This window comes from Echinops telfairi, unplaced genomic scaffold, assembly GCF_000313985.2.
Source record: "Echinops telfairi isolate 266 unplaced genomic scaffold, ASM31398v2 ScPeMD7_4;HRSCAF=17, whole genome shotgun sequence".
In the NCBI taxonomy this organism is placed as follows: domain Eukaryota; kingdom Metazoa; phylum Chordata; class Mammalia; order Afrosoricida; family Tenrecidae; genus Echinops; species Echinops telfairi.
The window spans coordinates 1,710,673-1,737,655 of NW_022103900.1; the positions used below are offsets into that span (position 1 = coordinate 1,710,673).

Genomic DNA, 26,983 nt, shown 5'->3' on the forward strand with positions numbered 1-26,983 from the left:
CCACAGGCCAGTGGGTGGAAAGTCTTATAGATCCAGTGGCAGTGGAAGCATCTCAGCACTGGTGTGGGTCTCCACATGGCACCTCCAGCTCCAGGGCTGTGGCTACATCAACATAGCTCCATGCGGCTTGTCAACAGGAACGTGAAGCAGAGAGTGTTTTTCCGCCTCCAGGAAGGAAGACAGGAGTTCCAATAATCTTCAGGAGAAGGCCATGGCCACACAGAGGCGTCATTGGCTGTGACCTGATTGACAGGCTAGATCCATCCCTTTACTCAAGTCGACAGGAGATTATGTAACTGCCATAAGCTTACATACAGAGGGAGAGCTGGAGGAAGAGAAAATTATACCCAGAAAATGGTTCGCACAGTTGTAGAAGTAGGCGTGTTCCGAGTCTATGGGTCAGTCGTTAGGCTGTAGGCTTCTCTGGACTCAAGTAGCTGGTGCTGATGACCCCCAAACCAGCAGGAAGATCACAGACTTGTGGCTGCAGAGGTGAGTGAACCCAACGTGGGAAGGTAAAGTGGCAGGCTGCTGATGGCTCCCATGATATGCAGGCAATATGGCAGGCCACTGGCTCACGTTCAAAGAACGTGAGGCCAAAAAATGAGCTAGATGCAGGATCCAGAACCAGCAAGAAACTAGCAAGTTTCCCCACAACATCCATTGATATTGGAAGCAGACCTCATCTCTGAAGAATCTTCCTTGATTATATCTGTGCCATACTTTGAATAAGGGTGTTGCAACCCACCCTAATCTTCATGATTGATTGGCTGCTCAAAGAAGACTCCATTATGGAGGTGATTACTTTGCTTTAAATCACACCTTGGATGTTAAGTAAGTCTTAACTGCCAAACCACTGAGAATCCTGACTCAGCTAAAAATGGACACAAAGCCATAACTATCACAAGTTCCTTAAGTAATTCTAACTTGTAGCTAGGCGCAGGAGCTACAACTATCAATGCTGAGAGAAAACAAAAGGTTCTTCTTCCTCCTCAATTTGTTTTGATACAATACAAATGAAATGAAATTTTTTATATAATTTGAACTGTTACACTATACACTTCCTATTCATATAATTTGTGATTCTGCCTTCTTTAATGTGTAGACAAAACAAGGGAGTATGACACTAAATGTCAAGGCATAAAGGATGTCAGTAACTAATTCTCATTAGAATATTAACTTGGGCACTCCTGTCATCAGTGGTGTTTGAATAAAAGCATCTTTATTATATAACATGGTAACCCAGGAAGCTAAGTGGCTAACTTTCCAAAAAGTTATTAAGCAAAGATGTGTTAAACCAGGGATCCATAGGAAATTCCACCCAGACCACTTGGCCACATCAATTTCTTTTAGAAGGTCTTGCCTTTATTGGTCTGACCTATAAGCTGGAGTCAGTAAAATCAACCAAGAGCTGGTGCCCGGCTATCAAATGATACAGCATCTGGGGTCTTAAAGGCTTGAAGATAAACAAGCGGCCATCTAGCTCAGAAGCATCAAAGCGCACATGGAAGTAGCACACCAGCCTGTCTGACCACAAGGTGCAGAAGGGACCAGTTATCAGACACCAAAGAACTAAAAATCAGATCAGTGGGTGCCCATCTTCCTGATACGATCACTGAAGACAAACGTGTGCATAAGCAAAGGTGGTGAAGAAAGCTGATGGTGCCTGGCTATCAAAAGATATAGCATCTGGGGTCTTAAAGGCTTCAAGATAAACAAGCAGCCAGCTAGCTTAGAAGCAACAATGCCCACATGAAAGAAGCACAGCAGCATGTGTGACCACGAGCTGTTGAAGGAATCAGGTATCAAGCATCACAGAACAAGAAATCATATCATTGTAAAGGTGGGTGAGTGCAGAGGGGAGACGCAAAGCCCATATGTAGGCAACTGGACACCCCCTTACTGCAGGGTTGTGGGGAGGAGACGAGCCAATCAGGGTGCAGGGTAGCAATGATGAAACATATAACTTTCCTCTAGTTCTTAAATGCTTCCTCCCCACCACTATCATGATCCCAATTCTACCTGGCAAATCTGGCTAGACCAGAGGATGTACATTGGTACAGATATCAACTGGAAACACAGGGAATCCAGGACAGATGACTCCTTCAGGACCAGTGGTGAGAGGGGCGAGGCCTGGAGGGTGAAGGGAATGTGGGGTGGAAAAGGGGAATCGACTGCAAGAATCTAGGTATTGCCTCCTCTCTGGGGGATGGACAGCAGAGAAGAGGGCAGGGGGAGATGTCGAACAGTGTAACATGACAAAACTATAATAAGTTGTGAATTATGAAGGACTCATAAGGAAGGGGGCTGGGGAGGGAGGGAGAAAATGAGCAACTGATATTAAGGGCTGAGGTGGAGGGCAAATGTTTTGAGAATGATGAGGGCAGCGAATGTACATATGTGCTTGACACAATGGATGGATGGATGGATTGTGATGAGAAATGCACGAGGCCTCAATAAAATAATTTTTTTAAAAAATCAACCAAGAGTGAAACTGCAGGAATTCAGAGACTGACTTTGTGACAAATTTCCTGTTGTTTCTTCCCATGTGAGACGCCCTGCCCTAACCACACTATAGCAGTCTTAAGGCAAGTTGGACACCTCCCGAATGAAATTTGATCTGATGAGCGCAAGGAAGTCCCACGCCCACAGAGCTTTTCACACATAAATTGCTTAACAACACCTCCCAGTCCATTCCAGGAATTCTTTCTGAAAGACTGAAATTTTTAAAGTCTTCCCAACTAAAGCTGTCTTTGCCTGTGGGGCCCAGTAAAGTGCAGAGCAAGTTTCTCCAGTCAGAGTCTGGGCAACAAACAACTGGGCATTTGAAATGACAACACGTGACACCCTGGGAGGACAGGATGAACTTTAACCCAGCCTCCCCAAGAGCCCAGCAAGGGAGAGAGGAAGGAGCTCTTCACAGCCCAACCTCAGGGTTCAGAAGCCCTGCCTCCTCACTGTGTGGTCAGTCCCTGGAAACAGAGCTGCTGCAATGCTGTCATTTGGTTAACTAACCCCAAACTTTGGGGGATGCTGAAAAAACACAAGAATTCAGAACCAGCTTTCTTTGTCTTTGAATAAAATAATAGCCTTGGTGGACAAGAGTCTCCCTGCCCCTTACAAGTCCTCCAGCACATTCTATCTTTCTCATAGTACTTTGTACGCCGGTGGTGTTCCTAGGGTCACTGCTGTCCAGCGACTTAACGGTTTCAACTCCCCCTCCCCCCACGGACCTCCCCCGTACCAGACCATAAAGAATCCTTAGTAATGGTCCTCATCCATTGTAAGCATCGAAAAATAGGAGATAAATTTGGGTACACGTGGCTGAAATGCAACATTTCTGAGATTTTATGAATACTAACAAGATTGTTTTGTGAGGCCTTCCTTCCTATAGTGAATCACATGATTCATTACAAAATTATTAGTATCTGAGTAGAAGACTTGTTCGGGTTTTCTACCTGTTTTCCTTTCAGTACTACTTCATTCTCAAAAAAAGTTACGGATGGAGAGTCACACATTACTAATTTCCACAATATTGCAGCTCAGACTCCAGAACGTTTGACAAACTACCAGCAACTGTAAAAGCATCCACAGCAAGAAGAACAGCAGAGCATGCTTAGAGAGCCAACAGAAGAAAGCACATGATGGGAACCGTCCTAGGAATGGGGTAATAATGACAGCTCTGACAGGGGCATCTTAGAAGGTTCAAAAAGTAAATTAGCATAGTGTTTTTGCCTTAAAAGTATATGGATACATCTTGTATGCTGGCTTCACAAAATATGTTGGTATTGTTTTAAGTAAGCAAGAACAACCCCCCAAAACTCACAGCCATCAATCAAGTTAATTCCCAACTCATGGTGACCCAAAGGACACAGCAGAACGGCCCCTTTTGGCTTCCGAGACCTGAAATCTCTCCAGGAGCAGACAGCCTCATTTGTCTCGTGAAGAGCAGCTGGCAGGATGGAACCATGGCTCAAAGTGTAACCTGCTATGCCATCACGGGTCCTTGGATATAACCAACTACAAGGATATTCCTTATTTAAATAGAGTGTCATTTCTGCGGCAACACTGCACAAAATGTTAGAGGTAGTCCTTTGGGTGCCACCCCTATGACACCGTCGTTTGGTCTAGTCTACAACCTACACCGCTCCTAGTGCTGCCACTGCTTTTCGTGTGTCTTATCTTCTATCAGAGTGGCTTGGTTTCTGACTGTCTTCTCTGCTGGACTGTAAACCCCAGGAAGGCAGATGCCTGCCTTGTGCACGTCCACAGGGGCGAAACCAAGCATGCTTGTTGAATGTAAGAGAACTTTCTCAGATATGGAATTTAAAGCATGGCCTCAATGAACCATGACCTGAGCAGCTATTGACAAGGGCATGCTGCCGAGGAGGTTAGCTGGGTGAGTGAGGAGAGCCATGCCACCATGAGATGAAACTGCAGCGGAAGGGGCGGGGGAGGTGGGGAAGAACAAGGTGTCGACCCTCACAGAAGAAAGCGCAGAGTTTGTGTTGACAGCACCTCCTAGAAGGCCTCACTGTCCAGAGTGCACCCTCTGAAATGAAGGCCTAAGGGGCTTCATCTGAGAGGAAAGATCAACCCACTACAGCACCCCACCAGCAAGCCTGCCAGGCAGCATCTGGGCATTCCTGGCACCTGCTAGCCAAGCCTGCGTCTGTTTACACTGAAAAACAGTGAGGAGAGGCCAAAGCACAGGGCTCTGGTAGCGCTTCAAGTGATCACTAATGTCCAATAGAGTCTCATCAATACTAAGGACTTTATAGGATCTAAATAGACACAATACCTACAGGGCTTCAGACAAGAGGAGATAATCACCCTTAATCTGTGTTCTTGCCCCAAATTAGCTTTTACCATAAACCATCCAACTATGTCACTGGATAAATATACCTATATCTTATATTAATGTGAACAGTGTCATTCTGCCAGGATCATATTCTAGACCATCAGGCTAAACAAATACACCCATCGTCATTAGCAAAAGAGGAACTGACACGCCCCCCCCCACCTTCTCATCCACACAAGCTCACACTCATTGTTGTCTAGTCAATTGTGACCCACAACAGTCCTATAGGGTAGGGTAGAGCTGACCCTGTGGGTTTCTGAGATTGTAAATGTTTATGGGAGTAGAAAGCCTCACCTTTCTCCCATAGAACTGCTGATGGCTTCAAACTGCTCACCTTGTGATTAGCAGCACATCGTATCACCTACTATGCCATCAGGCCCCCCCCCACACACACACACACACACAACTAAGGTGAAGCCAAGTCATGGCAGTGCTGTGGCACATGTTCAGATCTGGTGGACCATCATAAGAAAACCAGAAAAAAAAAAAGAAAACCAGAGATGTTTCTAGTATAATGCCGCCTACCAAAATGCAAGCAGTGACCATGAATACTTCTCCACTCCTCCCCCCTCACTGAAGAAAAAGACCCCTCTGACCTTGTAGAGCATACGGAGTCCCAGCGTCCTCAGCATCCAGTGAGTATCTATCTCTTCTTTGGACAACCAACCTCCACTGCCAATACTCCCCTGGCCGCGTCTATGCGTCCTGACGCTTGCTCGCTCCCTCCTCAGAAGGAACCTGGGGTTTGTGGCTCTCCAGGAGAGGTAAGACAGGAGAAGGCAAGAGGAAAGGATTTCCTTGTCTTCCTCTCTTTCTTTAAAAAAAATAGATAATAATTGCCACCTAATAATTCCACTTCCTTCCTTTCTGGATTAGAATTAGTTTGCCACTCGGTGAAAAATCTTGAGGCTAGAAGAGCGAGCGTAAGGTCCAAATCATCAGAGCAGGCTTCCGCCCGGTTAAGAAGGATCAACTCTGTGAGGAGGGAGGCCAGAGAGCCAGCCAACAGGATGTGTGTGGCTGGAGTTCCTGGCATGAAGTCTTGGCTTTCATGTTTATTTTGGGATGTATTTTTCTGAGCCCTTTGATGCAAATTTCTGGACGTGTGAGTAACCCTACAGCACAAGCTCCAATGTTGCCAACAGCAAGGGCAGGCTTCTAACTTGCCTTTGGACCAGTTAGATCTCGGAGGAGGGCGTGGACCTCTCTGCTTGCAACCAGCCATGGGCTGTGAAGCCCTGTCTCACTGCCAGACTCACTGCCATCGATGCCCACTCATGGCTGCCCTATGCTGCCCCTGTGAGTGTCCCAGACTAGAACTGTTTATTGGAGTCTTTCTCCTGAGGAGCGGCTGGTGGTTTCAAACTGAGAGCCTTGCAGATTATAGCCCAACGAATAACAATGGTCCCACCAGGGCTCTGCCTCAATCCCCAGGGTCACTAAATGTCCACCTGAAATGCCAATCTGCCATGAGGGTAGAACTGAGCCGCCCACGGCTTCCGAGATGTTTATGTGCCCAGATAGGATGTAGTACACACTTGGCTTAAATTTCGCTGACAGCGAGGGACAGCTAGGATACTCCAATCCACTCAAGCAGGATAAATGCCTCTGAAAGGTTTATTATTCTGATGCAGCTTTTGAAAGCCCAACAGCAAAGAGATGCATGCTGTCATTTCAGTAATTCCTATTCTCATAGTGGCTTGAAAGATTATTAATGTAAAAAGGGAGGTTACACACACACACACACACCGACATATTCTAAAAGAGGCAGGAAATAGAGATAACTAAAAAGGTTTCTAGTCTCACAACTGCCAATATATTTCATATATGTCTGGAAGGAGTGGGGGCCCCCACTGAAAATGACTGAAGAGCGACAGTATAAAATTATTTCTTCAAAAGTATTCAGTGCCCCTAGAAATATCCCCTAAGATAGAAAGATGCCCTCAATTCTTATTTGAGCCATTCCATTTTACATCGCATAAAAGCCTGACATTGACGTGGAGTCAGTTGACAGTATTTACGGGGTTACAGACATGGTCAAGGGATAAACTGTAGCATACAAACCACGGCGCCTGAGTAACAGTCTTCTGCGGTCTGCTCTGGCCTGCTTAGAAAAAGATCACAAAATGTGCCAAGAGGTTTCTGGGTAACAAACACAGTTCAGAGGGCATTTGTTGTGAACACAGCTTGGACTACAAGTGCAAAATACTGCTTTTCTTTTTAAAGGCCCCCTAGCTTGATCCCTATCTGTACATTTTCAAAGAATCATCTTCCTAAAAATGTGTTCTTATTTTTTTGAAGGTATTCCTGCGTGGCTCACACTGAACACCCAGTGCCTTAAACCATCTCATTCTGGTTCCACCCCCTGCTGAGCATTTGTCTTTCCACCTGGGAGATACTGAATCAGAACCTACATTTTACCAAGCTCCTTCGGGGCTTCTTAGAGGTACTCACAGTGATAAGGCTACATCAGACTGCTGGAATACTGTGGGGAAGTAGGATGAGTGAGGTAATGGAAATATTCCACATCTTGACCTAGACGATAGTTGTGGTACAAAACAAACAAACAAACAAAGTCACTGCCATCCAGTCAATGCCACCTCAGAGCGACCCTGTGGGTTTCCGAGACTGTAACTCTTTACAGAGGTAGAAAGCCCTGTCATCCACCAGAAGGGCTGGTCTTGGAACAGCGGGCCTTGCGGTTAGCAGCACAGGGCTCCTGGGTGGTTGTGATGGTTAGGTTTTAAGTCAACCCGAGTGGGCCAGGATTCTTCCACCTCTCCAACACAGTGTGGTCAACTCCACGATGCTATCGTCTGTGAAGCAGTCATGCTGCTACTGAGTTCACGGTCTTGTTACAATGGAGGGAAGTTTCATTTAAGGGCTGGCCAATCACGCTACACGCGTAGCTTGACAGTGTGAGGGAGCTTACTCACTTCTACTGCTGGGTCTGGCTCCTGCATCTGGTCATGGAGGCCTCCTGTGACATCACCTGCCGATCCCAGGAGGCATCAATGAACTGTTGACTTTGGATGCACTCGGCCGATCTCAGATCCGGTCAGCTCTGCACCCACCAGCCTGTGGTCTTCCTGCTTCATCTGCCTGCTTCTTGTCCTTCAGACCCTGCAGCTACAGGAGTCAGAAGAAACCTTCCGCTGACCATCTGACCCAGGGACTTAACCAGACTGGACGTACCCACTTCCATTTCTTAATAAAAATTTCTTTTTGTATTTACGTGGGGTACCAAAAAGAAAGTTGAAAAATTTTTTTCAAAGCTATATATTTACGTTATTTTACAAAACAACCTTATCACCTTCAAAGCACTCTCCGTTACACTTAATACATTTGTTAAATCTGCCTTTCTGTTCTAGGAAACATTTTTCAAACTCATCTGTTTGGGTGGCTGACAGCACCTCCCTCGATTTTTTTTCTTCACCTCTTCTACATTATCAAATCACTGTCCTTTCATGTCCCTCTGCATTTGCTGAAACAAAAAGCAGTCGCAGGGAGCGAAGTCAGGTGAGTCAGGTGCCTGGGGCAAAAGAGGCATGCTGTTTTTTTTGCCAAAAACTGGCACACTGAGATGGCTATGTGAGCAGGTACATTGTCCTGATGGCAAAACCAGTCCCACCTGCCATAAATCAGGACGTTTTTTGTCGCACACTGTTATGCAATCTTTTCAGAAGCCTAAATAGAAAGCTTGATTAACTGTCTGACCTGGTGGAATGAACTCCAAATGCACTATGAGTTGACATTTTCATCCACTTGAGAAGTTGATGGACCTCCAGACCCAGGTTTGTCATCAATCCACATTTCATCTTTTTTGAAATGAGAGAACCACTCGTACACTTGAGTTTTTTCCATAGTGCTACACTTGAGTTTTTCCCATAGCGCTGTCCTTGTTAGCTGTGTTCAACATCACAAGAGTTTCTGTGGCATTTTTCCCAAGCAGGAAACAAAATTTCACAGCTGCACGCTGTTCTCTTAAATCGGCCATCACAAGAAAACAAGGTTCAAGCGAAACTTTTACAATAAAATTCACTGTGACCAGAGAGAACCTTCCCAGGCGACACTCGCCTAGCAGGAAAAAAGGCGTACTATGAAAGCTCTGCCCAGCGGAGCTTTTTCCCAGGGCTTTTGTTGCTGTTGTTGGGGGGGCGGGGGGGTGATGCCCCCTCATCCACACACATGCTCGCATCACTGGGTTTGCTTCTTTAGAGAATCCAGCCTAATACATACAGCGGTCTTCTTAAAATGTAGATTCTGACTCTGTTTTGAATGAAAAGGCAAATTCTCAGCAGGGGAAGGAGCCTGCTCCAAGCCCTGCTTTTGACCCTCGATACAAGTTATCTACTTTTTACTATTTGGAATCTTTGGCTTAACACTGACACTGAGCCAGAGCTCTCCCCTGGCCAACAATAGGCACGGATCCAGTTGACCGTTCTGCTCCCTTCCTTCAGACATCGCATGACTCCCTGGACCTTTACCAGCCTCCTGAAGCTCTTGGTCGGGGGCTGACGGCTCGACCTTAGGCTTCAGCTGACAGTATGAGCTTGGGTTTCATTCTTCTACTTGTCATCCACCAGTACAATGGAGGGCTGATTTAAAAACCCAAGGATCTGACATACCCTGGAAGGTATGTTCTGGCTAATTAAATATGCTGTGAACAGATTAGTGATACATGTGTGCTGTCAATGGATTGCCAATATCCAAAGAACAGGAATAAATTTTACTTAATCATATAGCATATCCTGAAGCTATGTAACGTAGTTGTTTTTGAATGCTATGCCTTTCGAGAGGAGAACAGAAGTCCCTTCCCTGGAAGGCAGAACTCTGTTCACTGAATTCATCACTACCTAATGCACAGGAGATATCCAACAAGTACTCATAGAATAAATGAACGGTAGAATAAACATAATTCAATCTCCTTTTATTCAGAAGCTACTCTGGAATTTCGCAATTTCTTGAGATCATCATGTACTATATATTCACAAACAAGTCCATTAATAGAGTTCTAATTAACAGATTGCTAGGTAATAGAGTTTATTGCATTTTCACATGCGCTGATTGAGCACCTAATTCCTGCTCTGCACTTAGTTCCAGGAGCAGGCAAATAAAAGGAAGTATCTGATTAATCTCTGTTCCCACTGAGATCCCAGGCCTCCACCTATAACAGCAAGAGGTCGGAGTGACCCATCCTTCCCAGCTCTGGGAAGCATGCCCCCGGCACTCCTCATCTCTGACTGAGGAGATGTCAAACCACACTCTGAGCTTACATGCAAGGCTGAGCTGCAAAACAGTGTGGCAAAGTTTTGGGTAGCCAGGGAAGCCCTCAGTAGCAATAATTCCATTTAATAATTTTTCTCTAAGGAAAATATAGGAGCCCTGGTGGTGTAGTGGGTTCTAATCCCCTGGCTGCTTGGTGAGGGACAGATGAGGCTGGCTGCTCTGGTAAAGATTTAAAACCTCAGAAACCCAAAGGGGCAGTTCTACTGTGTCTTCTAGGGTAGCTACGAGTTGGAATCCACAAAGTGGTAGTGGCTTTTTGGAGTGAAGCGAAACATCTGTGGAAGAGCCATAAATCATATTCAGATACAATCTGACCAAGGTATCAAACAGCGATGCTAATAGCAAGGCAAGTAGACGGCTTCCTCTTCGATGTTTTCTCACCCAAAATGTTTGAACTTGATCTAAACAAGCCTTCAGCCCTAATTTCGGTTTACAGGAAGCTGTGGAGTAAAGATACCAAAAAAGGTATCGTGAGAAAACAACTAGATGAATCGTGGATTTGGTAGAAACTTTCCTGGCAGCCAAAACCACGAAGACACCAGGCAGACATTAAATCAGATAAAACAATCAAGAGGACAGAGGAAACCCCCCATGAGACGGTTGGCTGCAACAAGGGGCTGAACGTCGGAAGCCTTGTGAGGAGGGCACAGGACCGGGCTGGGGTCTCTTCTGTTGGACAGAAAGTCACTGTGAGCTAGAACCTGCCCACTGGCACCTGCCAGCAGCCACGGCAATGAGAGTTTGGGGAGTGGAGAGATGATATCAAAGATGTTTGTAGGACAACGGGGGAAATGTAAAGCATTTATTGGGCAACAGTAAGACATGCTTGTCCGTTTTGTCTGTGAAATCACGGCACGGTGGCTATGTAACAGGATCTGTGTTTTATGAATGTTTTGGGATGAAATGTCATGAGATCTGTCATGGGTGTGAAAGTGGTTCATCTGAAAGAGAAGTCAAGAAGACGCAAACGCGGTCACACGTGAACACCTGCTGCACTAGGTAGGGGTAGGAGTGTGGTGCTCTTTGGTTTTCTGTTATGTCTGAAACATTTTTAATTAAAAAAAGTTTCTTGGATGTTCATAGGTAACAACTTCTCAGCGACTTCCTCCGCACACGGAGGGTTCCCAATTAAAATCATTTTTACAAGTTTTCCCTTGGATCATCAGCAATTTTGAATAAGCTAGCCCAGACGAGAGTTAGGGATCATTTTTGTTCTTAAGCCAGTTTTTTCCAAATTCCTCCTTTGAAGAGAGTTTTTTCCAGGCTTATTTGCCCCAAGCTTGGTCCCTTTTAATTGACAGAAAAACCTCTCCCCACACACCTCATGCAAACCCACTTTGGCTTCCTTCCGAAAACTAGCTTTTGTCTCTGAACTTTGCCAAGCGGCTGGAGCTCTTTAATATTTTCTGAGACGAGCGTTTCAAACAAGTCGCCCCGCAATTTATTCACGACTGCCAAGAATAAAAGTCCCAGGTTCCACCACCCGGGCCTTCCAAGGCTTTGCGTGACTTGTAAGGCAAAGCACCCCTCATTCACCTGCGGGCTCGCTCCCTTAAGGCACCCAACCGTTTGTTTGGCTCTGGAGGGGAACGAGTTGATTACACAAAATTCTTTTTTAGATCAAGTTTAAAATCTTAGCCACACCGGGACAAGTGGGGAAGCCTGCCAGCTCCATGGGTTAACACATGGACACACTGAGCCGAGGACAAAGACACGGAGCAGCCGCGGGTTAAAATCAGAAGCTTAAAGAATGAGCAGGAAAGATACAAGGCTTCGCCGGGCCTTGATGAGTGCTCGGTTTGCGGTGACTGCATAGAGGATGAGGGTAGATGCGCCGTCCCTCGAGGGAAGGGGCTCAGTACCCTAAGGGGTACTGGCAAGCCTCGGTCCACGCAAAAGCCCCTAGGACCACTCGCCTCCACCCACCACTGGGCCACCCATGCGTTTGGAAGTAGGCAAGTCACCAGACATCTTCAGACACCTCCATGTCCCGTACCTTATTACAGGGCTCATCATTTTTCAAAAGCATTTAAATGAAGCAGATGTGAACCCCATTCATTCCGCTTTACTAGGGAACGTGTCAGTGATGATTTTTCAAAATGCAGAAAGAAAATGTCAAAGTATTTTGTTCCCTAGTTTGGAACACATCTGTGGAATCGGAGCGGGGGAGGGGGACGACATAAAACACTTTATGGTCATTCAAGAAATAATTATAAGGTATGCCAGATGACAGAAAATTGAGCAAGCACTAAATTTAAAAAACAACAAAAACAGAGTGAGAGAAAGAAAAGAAGGATGTCTTGTGTCAAAATGGCTTTTTCACTCCGTCATTTGAAAAGCAAGTTTTGAAAATCAAATTCCACCCAACTGGCTCGGAAGGAGACACATTAAGGCTTGGCTGTAATGCCATTATCCACTGGGCAGCTCCCTTTCTCTGTGGAGGCAGCATTAATTGACAAGGAAGCCGGGGCTCACCTCCCATAGTGCCCTGAAGTCCTTCTGCTCGATGCGGAGCAGTTCGCTGCACTCCCTGGTGACGATGGTCGCATGGCGGGGCGTGTTGTCCAGAATGGACTCTCCAAAGGCCGTCCCAATCCCCAGGGTGCAAATGGTCACCGCGTCCTGAAAGATCCCCAAAACCGGTCGTTAGAGACGTGCACACCGAGTGGGTGGGTGACATTGTCTTGCCTCATGGCAGACACAGGATGTGTAAACACTAAAACACACAATTCGATTATGCTGCTCAACAAGTCTTGCCAAATACAGACCCACATGCCGTCCCCATCCAAATCAAACTCAACCATTCCCATCTCCTCAGAGCTTTCTCTCACTTCCTTTCCAGGCAGGACCCTCCTCCCAGAGGTCATCAACCGTTCTGATTTCTGGGGCCCCCGGAGTTCTGCCTGCTCTAGAATTTCATGTCAGAATAGTCACGCAAGATGCACCCGCTGTGTCCGGCTTCTTTCATTCGACAGAACGTCTACACAACACATCCACGCTGTTGTGTGAGTCCGTCTTCTGTTCTTTTCATGGATGAGGAGGCTCCCACGTGTGGATAAGCCACCGTGTACGTATCTGCTCTCCTGCTGATGGGCCTTTGGGGCCATTTCACTTTTGGGGGTGTTTTGAATGAGGCTGCTAGCAATAAGTCTTAGGTACAGGCTTATCATTTGAGGTGGCTCCTCTCTGTTTTATGAGAAAAGGGAGGTCCATTGAAGATGAGCCCCAATACTGTTTTAAAGAGAGGGTATAGTTAGAATGTTTACATAGGAAAGTGGAAGAGGAGGGCACTGGAAAGATGTTTAAATAGGAAAGTGGAAGAGGAGGAGCCTGAAGGTCACAGTGCTGCACTCACACGGCCTCAGTCCATACCCTTAGTCACCAGGGCAGTCAGATTTTCGTCCTGACGGGCTACAGTTCTAAGCTTTCTGTACCATGCTGCCTCCTGCAGCCACAACAGGGTAGAGACAGCATCCCAGGAACTGTAGTTTGCCTACTCTATAAAATGGCCTGAGCCAAGAACTTAAAAGTTTGGGATTTTTTGTGTGATTTTTTTAAAAGTAATTTCCTTTTTGCATGCAACATCGGTGTTAATGTTTGGGTTTAATATCAAGTAGATCCCAATAATGCAAATAATCCCTCAAAATCACCTGGACATTAATTTTGCAAGACATTAGCCACGTTCTCATGGCAAATAAGCTAAGGAAGATACACAAGGATAACTCTCTGATTGGAGACCACAGAGTCTTCCTTTCATGCGTCTAATGCACGGTAATAGGCAAATGTTATTAAGATCAAGTTAGTGACTCTGTAATCACATTACTAAGACAAATGCCCATAAGAATACAGTTCCCTGAACCATAGCAAATTGCTTCTGCACAGATATTACCATATAAAATTGTGTTCAGGAAAATAAAATCAATAATATCCTGGAGAAGAATGAGAGATCGGAGGAAAATTTAAGAATAGCCCCTCATAAATTTTCCAGAAAGGCAGCTGCAAACAAATTCGGTCAGTAAAACATCCTCGGGACTGAAAGGGCAAGAGTCGGAGAGTTAGGCACCTCCGCGGAATTCTCAAATGCTAATAAACAGAGAGCATGTGATGAATCACAGACTTTCACAAATTCTCCAGAAGATTGGGGGCCCTTGAGCTCCCCTCCCCCACTTCATTTTCCTATCACTGTAACCCTTCATTAATGATTATTTTGCCTAATATTCACTTTCCAGTGTTTGTCTCTATTTTAAAATCAGAGAAAGATGGACCCTTGGTATTATGGCTGCCACTTCGGTGTCTAAATGATTTGCAGAATTAGCCAAGTAGAATGCAAACGCGTTATCTGCACAGTTGGAGGGTTAGCCAGTCTTCGCCTTCCTTCCTCTCATCCCCGTCACCTAGAGCTTGTGGCCAAAAGATCTCCAAAAAAGCAAACGCACAGCCACCGAGTCAATCCCGACCCAGAGTGATCCTGTAGGACAGAGTAGAACCGCCCCCTGTTAGTTTCTGAGACTGTCCCTCTTTACAGGAGTAGAAAGCCCCTTCTTCCTCCCTCCAGATACCTTACCCCATGAAAAAGAGAGAGAAAATGAAACTCACGTGTCTTCCTGCTGGTAAAAAACTCTTACAAATCAGGACAAATAACTGCAATTGTTCCTAAGTTTTCCCTGGAATGTTAAACCTTCCCAATAGATTTCAAAGGAACTCCCCCACTAAGGAAGAGTAGAAAGAAAGGGCTGATGGTCTCCTGCCAAAAACTACCAATGAAAACTCTATGCCTACGGAGTGCTGTGCCACTGTGCAGGGGGTCAGCATGGGTTGGGGTGTGGTGGGAGGGAAACTAACAACAGGCCTTCTAATGCACAACACAGTGTGGTTATGTTCGGGTTGAAAACTGGACATCTGGAGCTGCCTCGCTGGGCAAGGACCTCCACGACGCACGCACTCAAGGCCACCCCAGCCATGTGCGATCATCTACTCTTGCTTGTTTCTGAGAACCCACACATCCCTCCGAGAAATTACAGCGACACAGTACAAGGATTAGGTGTCCCACCGGTAGCGTAGCTGGCAAATGGAGGCACAGAACAAGCAAGGCAGCCGCACACTGGTCCGATGATCAAAGAGCGAGAGACAAGAAAGGCGAGGCTTGCCAAGGCATTTATCTCTCCGCCCTTCAATTAATCCCACATGTGTTTATCGGCCAGGCTGGCACAATAAACTAACTACCTCAATCTACCCGCCACTCCTCGGGACAAAGAGAAGGCTTCCTACTCCGGTAAAGAGGTCTACTCTTGGGCACTGGAAAGGGGCAATTCTACCCTGGCCTATAGGATCACGATAGGTCGGCATCCGTTCGATGGCAGTGCGTTTGGAGGTGTTTCACTCCAGAGAAACACTGAAGGACCCCTGTTGGTGCTGTGAGGTGAGCATCAGGCTCTAACCATGAGGCAAGCCCAGCAGCCACCCCAAGGGAGGAAGATGAGGCTTTCTGACCCTGGAAAGAGGGAAGGCCTTGGAAACTCAGAGGGTTGCTATGACTTGAAATTGACTTGTTGGCAGTGGGTTTGGATTTTAGTTTTATTCTGAAGAAAAAGGAACCCTGGTTAAGCTAGGATTTGAGAGCACTGGGCTGCTAACCACCAGGTCAGTGGTTCAAATCCACCAGCCACCCCAAGTGAGAAAGATGAGGCTGTCTGATCCCGTAAAGTTTTACAGTCTCTGAAACCCTCAATAGGGTCACCAGGAGTAGGAACTGGCTTGATGGTAGTAGGTTTGGTTTGATTTGTTTGATATTAGGAATTAAAGACACCCTGGTGACACAGTGGGTTAAGTGTTGGGCTATTAACTGAAGGGTCAGCCGTTCAAACTCACCAGCTTCTCCATGGAAGAAAGATAAGGTAGTCTGCTTCCATAAAGGTTTGCAGTCTTGGAAACCCCATGAAGCTATTCTACTTACCCCTAGAAGGTTGATAGGAGTTGAAGGGGACTTGACATCAGTTAAGCAACGGGGTTCAGAAGAACAGTTTTATGTTATGCTCATTTGCAGATAAACATTCAGAGCCTTCCCCCAGAGCAGGCACTCAGACTTCCAGCCCCCTAAACGGTCAGAGAACGTGCGTTGTTAAAGCCATCCATGGGTGGCATTTCTGTTATCGCAGCATGAGCGAGCTCAGCCAGCCACCTAAAAGAAAATGCTTGCCGTGACACGGGGCCTACGGGAAGCAATCGGCCCTGGTCCAGGGTCCTGAGACATCACCACTGTAAAGGAATGGCCTCTTCCACCGGAAGATGGCCACCTCCTCTGAGGACCGTCACGTGTGAACTGAAGACTTAACCAAACAAGTCTTCAGTGTGTGAAGGCGGGTTTAGCAGGCCCGGCCAGAGGTCCTCACTCACCCCGGAGGGCACGTTCAGCTTTCTGGACAGGTCCCACGCACACCGACAGCTGTCTGCCCCTAAGGCAGCGGCTCTCAACCTTCCTAATGCCGCGACCCTTTAATACAGTCCCTCATGTTGTGGTGACCCCCCAACCATAACATTATTTTCGTTGCTACTTCATAGCTGTCATTTTGCTAGTTATGAATCAGGCGACCCCTGTGAAAGGGTCGCTCGACCCCCAAAGGGGGTCTAGACCCACAGGTTGAGAACCGCTGCCCTCGGGGGCAATCGCTCAGACTGAGGCCAGAGTACTGGCAATTAGTAAGTCTAAGTAAGGTATAGTTTCCACCACAGAGGCATGGAAGATGGAAGATAAATACCCCAGCTTCGTTAACCCGGAACTCTTAGAGGGACCCCTGAAGAACAGACCCCACGGGCCCACCGGGGAAACCCTCTCATGTACACACTGTATTGCCTTTCCTTCCTTGTCTCACCGCCTGCTCTCCTACCATCTCCAAAAAAGGAAGGCACTTGCACTTAAATCCTTATCTCTGGGACCACTGCAGAGCAAACGCAAGCAAGAAAGTAGGCTGGCCAAATGCATGGGTCTAGGTCCTGCATTACACTGAAACCACTAGAGAGGGGTGGGGGGTGGGGTGGGATTGGGTGAAATCTGTATTCCAGAGACGCTGCTGTAATACAGGCCAAAGCCACTGCTGCCGAGGTGATTCCAACCCGTGTGGTTGGGTGGCGCCGAGTCAGTTCTGACACACAGCGACCTTGTGTACTGCAGAACGAAGCGCCTCCCTGCCCTGCACGATCCTCCCAATGGTTCTTATGTTGGAGTCCACTGATGCGGCCACGGGGTCGTCCATCTGGTCGAAGGCCTTCCTCTTTTTCACTGGCCCTCTGCTCTGCCAGACACAGCACTAAATGAGACTGCATGATCGTTACGGGAACAGATGACCTCACCTTTCTCCTTTGTGGATTTGAACTACTGACCTTAGGGTTAGTAGCCTAACACCTGACCCATAGCACCACCAGGTTGGCTCTTAGGGTTCAAGAACAACTTCGAAATCACTATCCTTCTGGTGGCATTTCGGAGGCCTTCCTTATGTTAGAGTTAGTAAAGCCTATCGACTCACCAAAGCCAATACTTCTATAGAACGGGGCTGTTTTCTTTACAAAAATCTTCACAACTGCGCCAATCAATAGTATCACCATAAATGGAGAAACTATTAGAATTGTAAAGTACTTCCTCTTGCTTGGATCCACAGTCAACGCTCACGGAAGCAGCAGTCAAGACCTCAGACAAGGCATTGCATTGGGTCAGTCTGCTGCACAAGACCTCATGTGAGTGTTGAAGAGCAAGGATGTTACTTTGAAGACTAGGATGCATCTGACCCAAGCCATGGTATTTTCCATTTCCTCATATGCATGCGAAAGTTAGACATCAAATAAGGAAGACCAAAGAGGAGTCAATGCATTTTAATTATGATATTGACAACAAATATTGAAAGTACCGTTGACTGCCAAAGGACAAACAAGTCTGTCTTAGAAGGATAGCTAGAATGCTCCACAGGCATAAGGATGGGGAGACTTCATCACATGTACCTTGGACATGTTATCAAGAGAGACCAGTCCCTGCAGAAGGACAGCACGCTGAGTAGAGGGACATGAAAAGCCAGGAAGACCCTCGAAGAGATGGCCTGACACAGTTGCTGCAGCAATGGCCGCAAACATAGCAAAGGTTGTGAGGGGGCGCGGGGCTGGGAAAGGTTTCTGTCTGTAGTACACATGGTTGCTCTGGGTTGAACTGACTTGATGGCACCTAGCAATCACGACAACAGTGGGTTCATGAGCTCCCCCAAATAATCACCTGGGGCACCGCATTGACATACCCTCTGATTTCTTATGCAGACCTCCTTACTTAACTACCCACTGAGCCTGGGGAGTACACACACAGGAGGGTCTCCACTGTGGGAGTGGAGCGCTGTGTCTCAGCACTTCACCCACAACACTCAGCTGAGATCATGTCTTCAAACTGCTCAGCACTGTGCCCGCCTCAAAATCAATGCTTGTGAAGTTGGGGATAGTCTTACTGCGTGGTAGTATTTCAATAATCTGGCACTACCCTCATTATTGTTGCTGCTTTATAGGCTAAGGACCAAGACCATGGCTAGCAAGTGAAGAATTGGGCTCTGGTCAGTCTAAAGATTATCCTTAAATGGCCACCTGACAGGCCAGCAGCAAAGCCATCTCTGATGGAAGGCAGTGAACATCAGGCAAAGGAGACACAGGAAGCATCCAGAGTCAGGATGTTCAGTGGTTGGTGGGGAAAATGACAACACACACTCCCTAGAGGCAGCAGAGCCTTGGAAGAGCTCCAGTCAAAGCTCATCTCCACCGATGACTAGTTGGGGAGCTTCGAGGGTCAGTATCCTCATTTGTGACATGAGCATACTCTTTCTTACAAGCAGAAGACCAAACTCACTGCCACTGAGTCAATTCCCAGTCACAGCAACCCTGTATGACAGAGTAGAACTGCTCCCTGGGTTTCCAGGACTACAAATCCTAATTAGAGCAGACAGTTTCAAATTTCTCCCGCAGTACATAGTAGGTGCTTCATAAAATCATGGAAATCATTATGTTCTATTTAGTCATATCAATCAGAATGTGTAAGTTATCCACATTTCTAAAAAAGCAAATTACACTGTCCATTGTCTCCCTTCACCCACCTTTCTATGATATGTTCTCCAATTGATCAAAGGTTCACAAGGGTGGGAGGGGTGGGGAAAAAGAGGAGCTGATACCAAGGGCTCAAGTAGAAAGAAAATGTTTTGGAAATGTGGATGGCAACATATGTACAAGTGTACTTAAAACAATTGAATGATGGGCTGTCATATGATTTTTATGAGCCCCCCAATAAAATGATTAATAAATTAAAACCATTTAAAAGCAACTGATATTTTCCCATCCTTGAAAGAACCAAGAATCTCTCTATTCACTTTGCTGTCCATCTTCAATGAACGGCTGCTTTTCACACTTAGTTTCCAAATTTCTCAGTCCCCAGTCTGGATGTCAAGTGGTTTGAAGGATCTGCAAAAACACTCCAGCGCTCTGGGGGAGCTAGTATTCAAAGGAACCCTTCTGATGAATCCTGCTGTAAATCAAAGAATCCTTTTGTTTCTTTGATTACTGTAAGTAATCACTCCTTAATTTACCTGCTTTGTACTTCTGAATCATGGTGTACTGGCTTCTCCTAAGGCAGGCACACCAGGAGGAGCATTTTATTTGCTTGTTTCATGATAAACATAGCTACAGTATAAAATGGAATGGTGCTTGGTGTCATGAAAGCCACTGGTTATGAAACCAAAGCCAAACTCACTGCCACCGCGTCCATTACCCTTGACGGGAGTACAGAACCTCATCTTTCTCCCGAGAAACCGCTGGTGGTTTTGAACAACTCACCTTGTGGTCTAACCTCTACACCACTGATCATGAAGACTATTAGCCACGCTAACTAAGAAAACTGAGCCTCGCAAATATGTCTGCAAATATTAGCTGAAGTGCAAAACTTACCGTCGTCCCAGACACTGGTGACACTTAAAGTAAGTAGCAATCAGGAAAGCAGATTTCTAAGTACATCAAGATCAAGAAGTCCTAGGGGTGCGATGGTGAAGCATTTAGTTTCCTTTAAAACTGCGGATGGTTCACACCCACCCAGAAGTTCTGGGGGCGAGAGACGTGACCCTCTGCTCCCATTAGGATGACAGCAAGACAATCCATGGCCAGGTCTGTTCTGTCACAGGGGGTCCCCAAGACTTGAAATCAACTCAATGCCACCTAACAGAAAACACATAAAGGCTAACAGGGGTCGGGAGGGTGGGTGGGGGTACCAGATCTTATTGATATGCATATTTCACTCATTTCTATATAAATGGCTCAAAAAAATAAAAAGAATTTGCTGTCTTAACAAATGTATTGTTTGGGGTACATGTTGGTTCAATATCAAGGGACAAATTGGTCTTTAAGTGTTTGGATCTACAAACATAAATTCTTTCCAAGCAAATCGTGTTTTACTAATTTTATTTTAGACCTGTAGGCACTACTTGGCAATAACTTTTCTAGCACCTGGGTTTATAACACGAGTTTGTATTTAGTGCTGGCATTTAGTGAGTACTCTAAGACCTTCTAAATCATAAAACGTAATGGGACCTAGCTTCTGAACTTGTCCAGACACTCGAAGGTACGTGCCATCAAAGGATTTATCACCAAGTAAACGCACTACCATCGAATCGGAAACCAACTCACTGTGACCCCGTGGGTCTCCAAGACTGTAGCTGTTTCTAGCTGATGCCAGGGCCTTGGGTGGAGAGTGGATGTTTTGAGAATGATGAGGGCAATGAATCTAAAAATGTGCTTTACCTAATTGATGTATGTATGGATTGTGATAAGAGTTGTATGCGCCCCTAATAAAACGATTTTTAAAAAAAGTAGAAAGCCCTTCTTTCTCCCACAGAGTGGTTTCAAACTGCTGACCATGAAGACTGCAACCCAATGCGCCACGTCGCAGATCACTTCTAAGGGGAATGTTTTTCTAAGTGGCAGCTACAAGGTCTGTACCTCTCAGAGCACAGTGAGACACAGCATAAGGAGATCATGCAGCTTGGCCTCAGGAAGGTTGGAAGGGGCATGACAAGCACTGAATTCTGGTAGCCCAATCAGGGAGGCCAGTCCCATGGCAACAGAGCATCAGTCTTGCGTCCACCCAAACAAAGAAGATGTACACAGCAACAAAACTTAATTCAAGACACAAGCAAGGATGCTAAACAGATTGCCCCCGAATGCTTAACGAGTAGCACAGTCTGAACTCAGCCAAGTGGGGAGAGGTTATAAACAGCCGCTGAGAGCTTGGCACCTTTTGCATGGGCTCAGTCAATCTGCTCACATATGTTTCCCAATGAGGGTGCTAGCTGAAAATGTGGGATGAAGCAGACAGACAAAGTCGGAAAGTCGGGGAGAGATGGAAGGTCCACATCGTGGGGAACCTGCCCACTCTTCGGATGTGATAAACAAAAGGGCAAATGCTTAAAAACAAGGGTGAATTTGAGGCAAAACGAGGGGGTAAATAAATAGGAGATGGTCTTCCGTTATTGTTTTACACGACTACTTTTCTATTTTGAAAGGTATAAAGTACATATATAATTTTTAATATAAAGATACACTAACATGTTTAATACTTAAGAATAGTTTTTTATTTTACCTTAGGGGTGTAACTAATAAGCAAAATTTTCCCGAGTTAGGCTAAAATCTACTAGACACTGTCACAGGAAAGATAAACATTGGAATGAATTGTTGGCCAAGATCAAGTGCTGCCACAGGAGCCAACGAGCGGGGAGGAAAAACGAGTGAAGCACATCCTGACCCACCAAGCCCTGAGGACAATATTTCTGCTCAGAGCAGCCACTGCAGAGAGGACCATAGGGCTGGCCCCACCACGAGACACGGCACTCCTCACTGGCTCATAGAACCACAGGGGACAATACTAGAGACACATGGAGGGAATTGTGCCTGCCCTGAGCCCACCACACGAGGCGAGACGCTGGGGCATGCAACAGAGCAGCAAGAGGAGCAGAGCAATGAAGTCCCCAGGGAACACCAAAAATAGACTATGGGGCCAGGGCGTGGTGCCCTATCAACCTCAACTGGAAAAGACTCATAAAGGACAACAAATAGACCTTGAACTATTTATAGGCTTTTCTTTTTATTGTCCTTGCCTTTTGTTGTAGCTATTGTTTTATTTTCTATTGTTGCTTTGTTGTGCTCAGTCTTGTGTTTGTGCACATTGTTGTCTCTGCATGTCTATCTGGATGGGATAGGCAGGATAAACAAGCCAGAAGAGAGGACAACAGGCCTGACAGTTCCAGGAGGACATGGAGAGGGGGAGGTGGGGAAAGGTAGTGGGTGTTAACAAACCCAGGGACAAGGGAACAACAAGTGAATACAAATCAATGGCGAGGATGGTGTAGGAGACCTGGTAGGGTTTGATCCAGGGCAATGTAACCGAGAGGAATTACCGAAACCCAAATGAAGGCTGAACATAAGAGTGGGCCAAGAGGAAAGTAAAAGGAAATAGAGGAAAGAACTAGGAGGCAAAGGTTATTTATAGAGGCCTAAATACAGGTATGTACATATATAAATATTTTTATATATGATGATGGGGAAATAGATCTATGGGAATATATTTATAGGTTTAGTATTAAGGAAGCAGATGGACATTGGGCCTCCACTCAAGTACTCCCTCAACACAAGAACACTTTGTTCTAATAAACCGGCACTCTGAGATGCTCACCTTCCCTTCATGATCGCAGAAGACAAAGTGAGTGCATAAGCAAATGTAGTGAAGAAAGCTGATGGTACCAGGCTATCCAAAGATAGAGCGTCTGGGGTCTTAAAGACTTGAAGATAAACAGGCAGCCATCTAGCTGAGAAACAACAAAGCCCACATGGAAGAAACACCAGCCTGTGTGATCATGAGGTGTAGATGGGATCAGGCAGGTATCAGGCATCAAAGACCCAGAGCAAAAAATCATGTGAATGGGGGGAGGGGGGGGTTGCGTAGTGGAGGCCCAAAGTCCATCCATAAGCAATTGGACATCCCCCTTACAGAAGGGTCATAGGGAGAAGATGGGCCAGTCAGGGTGCAGTGTAGCACCGATGAAACATACAGCTTTCCTCTGGTTCTTTAATGCTTCCTCCCCCACCTCCTATCAAGACCCTAATTCTACCTTACAAATTTGGCTAGACCAGAGCATGTACATGGGTACAGATAAGAGCTGGAAACACAGGAATACTGGACAGATGAGCTCCTCGGGACTAATGTTGAGAGTAGCCATACCAGGAGAGGAAGGGGAAGGTGGAGGGAGAAAGTGGGAATCGGTCACAATGACCTACCTATAACCCCCTCCCAGGGGGATGGACAACAGAGAAGGGGGGAAAGGGAGACATCGGACAGTGCAAGACATGAAAAATAATAATAATTTATAAATTATCAAGAGTTCATGAGGGAATAAGGAAGGGGAAAAAATGAGGAGCTGATACCAAGGGCTCAAGTACAAAGAAAATGTTTTGAGAATGATGATGGCAAATGTACAGATGTGCTTGACACAATGGATGGATGGATGGATGGATTGTGATAAATGTTGTATGAACCCCATTAAAATGATTTTTTTTAAAAGATCAAGTGCTGCCGCAATTCCATGGACCCTGTGAAATGGCTGAACAATTTGGTGAAAACTTCAGGTTTCAAACAGCAAGAACATTTCCTGTGTTTGCTTATCATATACTGCCCTCTTGTGATAACATCGCAACTTTGCAGGCTTTACAACAGGCATCATTCTTTGGGAAAAGAAATCTTCACTGCTAAAGTGTCAATTCCAATTCATGGCGCGCGCATGTGTGTGTGTGTGTGTGTGTGTGTGTGTGTAAGTTATATGTATATGATTTAAGTTATATATGATTTAAATTATGCATATATATGATTTAAATCATTTTGTTGGGGGCTCCTACAGCTCTTAGCACAATCCATACATACATCCGTTGTGTCAAGCACATTTGTACCTATGTTGCATGGCAAATAGTATCACCTAAGGTAAACAGCTGTTACAGTTATTTCACAAAATAATAAATCACTCCATTCTGCTCAGCAAACCTGCTACACAAAACCTCTTTAAAGAGCAGAAGCACAAGGCTGTCACTCTGAGGACAGAGGTGCACCCGACCCAAGCCACCCTACTTTCAATCGCTCCACATGTGCGCAAAAGTTGGACGCTGAATAAGGAAGAGCAAAGAAGGGCTGCCTTTGCATTACGGAGCTGGCGAAGCGTGTCACGTGCCACAGACTGCCTGAGGAAGAAGTCAACCTCCTGGAAGAAGTGCAGCCAGTATGTGCCTTAGAAGCGAGAATGGCAAGATTTCATCTTGCGTGCTTCGGGCATGTTATCAGAGGGACCTGGTGGCACGGTTGGGTAAGCCTTGGACTGCTAACTGCAAGATCAGGTGTTCAAGCCCACCAGGCACTCCATGGGACAAAGCAGAGGTGCTCCCTTCCCCTAACGATGGACAGCCTTAGAAACCTAATGTAGGGACACCAGGCGTCAGGATGGACTGGGTAGCAATGGGAGTGGGGGGACTGAGCCGAAGGGAAACCAAGGGAGCAGACGCTGAGGATCTTGCTGAAGAGAGCTTAGGTGTGTGAGACGTCGGAGTCCGTCCAACCTAAACCACTACCTGACCAGACGGGAAACAGGAGAAGACCCACTAAGTAAAGCAAGATCAGCCAGCCACCTCGCGCATTCACATGTTCAATACTTAAGAATAGCCAGCCGAAAGACCTACGCCTCATCTCACCCAGGGGGACTGGCTGCCACCTGGGCGCCATCTGGCTCCCCCTGAGCCAAACAGCTTTGTTTTGCATCACCTGGGATGGTACTTGGCCTGGTCAGCAGATGCTTCCCTTACCTCTGGCCATGGTGCTGTGTTCGCGTGTCACCGCTGCAGTGGGTTGCCAAGAGAGCAATTCCAACACGCGGTGAAGCCTTGTGTGCTGAACACAACGGCTCCATGGGGCTCTGCCTTTCAGGAGCAGATGGTCAGGTCTGGCTCCCAAGGTGGTTCTGGGTGTACGCAAACCACTGGCCTTTTAACGATAGTAAGTCCAAGTTAACAAGGAGCTTAACCGTTTGTGCCACCCCAGGAGTCTTTGTGTTTCAAAACTTCTCCCAAGCATGGCACCAACAACAGCTTTCTTGGTAATCATCTTAGCTGCAGGGACCCAAGAGGCACAGGAGAATCGGCCACCACCTGTGGCCCCTTGGGTTCTGGGGTTGCACGTTGCGAATGAGTCCAGATGGACTCATGTTTTCAGGAATAGAATCTTTCGTATGTGTCTCCCACAGAGCACAGCTTGTAGCACTTCCTCATGACTGCTCACCAGGGCCCCAGAACCCTGCACTAGCCTGGGAGGATCGCCCTGTCCAAATCCCTGGAAGGCATTGTAGGGAGATGGCTTCCCACGCTGCCTAGAGCTAAGAATGGCAAGGCAGAGCTCTGGGTTGGGACAGAAAATCGCACGTGGTGTCCAGCCCTGGGCTCACCACTTGAGCAGCCCACAGATGCCCCTGTGAAGGGAGCACGCTCCAACCCGGTTGCGTCTACCTCATCCAACAACCAAAGAACCACACTGTCATCAAGTTGATTCTGACTCATAGCCACTCTATAGGACAGAGTAGAATTGCCCCCTATGGATTTGCGAGAATGTAAAAGCATACAGGACTAGAAAGCCTCATCTTTCTTGGGGGGGGGGGGGGGGGGGTGGATTTGAATGGCTGACCTTGCAGTTAGGAGCCCATTGCAGAACCCACTATGCCACCAGGGCACCTGGGTCTACCTCATAGGGTAGCTCCAATAAAAGAATGTAAGTGACATGCTTTGTAAGCGATCAGTCATTACTCCATTGGGGGAGGGGGCTCTCACCCATGAAAAATACGTGCAGTCCTCAGCCTAGAGTCCAAAGAACTCAAAAAGAACCCAACAAACCAAAATACAGAAGGAGGCAGGACGCGGTGCTTCATTCACCCCAGTGACGAAGGAGCCGGACGGGCAGGGAGGGGAAGGTCGTAGTTTACTGAATGAGGAGGGTCGTGTGAATGGATGAGCAAAAGAGACGGTTTATGGCTTGTGTATTCTTAAAAGGTAAACCCAGTTGTGCCTTCCAATCACTATATAAAATAAATAGGGTGGTATTTCGTTGTTATTTTTATCAGAGAAAAGGCCACCTAATCAATAAAACTCCCTGCCACCAAGTCGATGCCAACTCCCGGCCACCCTGGAGGATAGGGCAGACCTGCCCCAGTGAATGCCCCTGGGACTGGCCTCCAGGACCACCCTGAGTCTGAATCAACTCAATGGCGGGAGTTTGGTTTGGGAAAGATTCAGAATTAAGCCAGTTCATGTCTGTGGAAAACTCCATGTCCCATACAATACAGAAGATGGGGAGCTCGTCCCTGGGTCTTTTCTGGTCCTCACCCCATGGTCCAATACCCAACCCTTTCCTGTCCCCCTCTGAGTCCTCCAGGACGGGATCTGCTGTGACCACATTAGCAACAGGCAGTGATTGAGCATGCACTACAAGACCCGCGTAGGCCCAGGTGGCGCCTTCCGTGTTTCCTCTCGCATGTAGCTTGGCTGGAGAGGAAATTCCACCGTCTCCCTCCTCTTCACCTTCTTTCTTCCATGACCCGCCCCTCAGAGCTGGTTGCAAAGCTGGACTCTGTCTGCCTCCAGCTGCCCTTGACAGTAGACGGTGCAGTGGGCAACGCAATTTCTCTACCTGCTAGCTTCGTGACATGAGTTCACCCAAAAGCCATGCTTGGACATTGCAAAGTGCACAGTCAA

General features: G+C 46.6%; 1 protein-coding gene across 2 annotated transcripts in view; it reads right to left on the reverse strand.

The window, feature by feature from the left end:
- RAPGEF4 (Rap guanine nucleotide exchange factor 4) overlaps nucleotides 1-26,983 on the reverse strand; it is a 401,293-nt gene that overhangs the window by 290,262 nt on the left and 84,048 nt on the right. For both annotated transcript variants that reach the window (XM_004703736.3, XM_004703735.2), the window contains exon 4: nucleotides 12,626-12,772. In XM_004703736.3, the coding sequence (XP_004703793.1) occupies nucleotides 12,626-12,772 (147 nt within the window). The remainder of the gene's footprint in view (nucleotides 1-12,625; nucleotides 12,773-26,983) is intronic.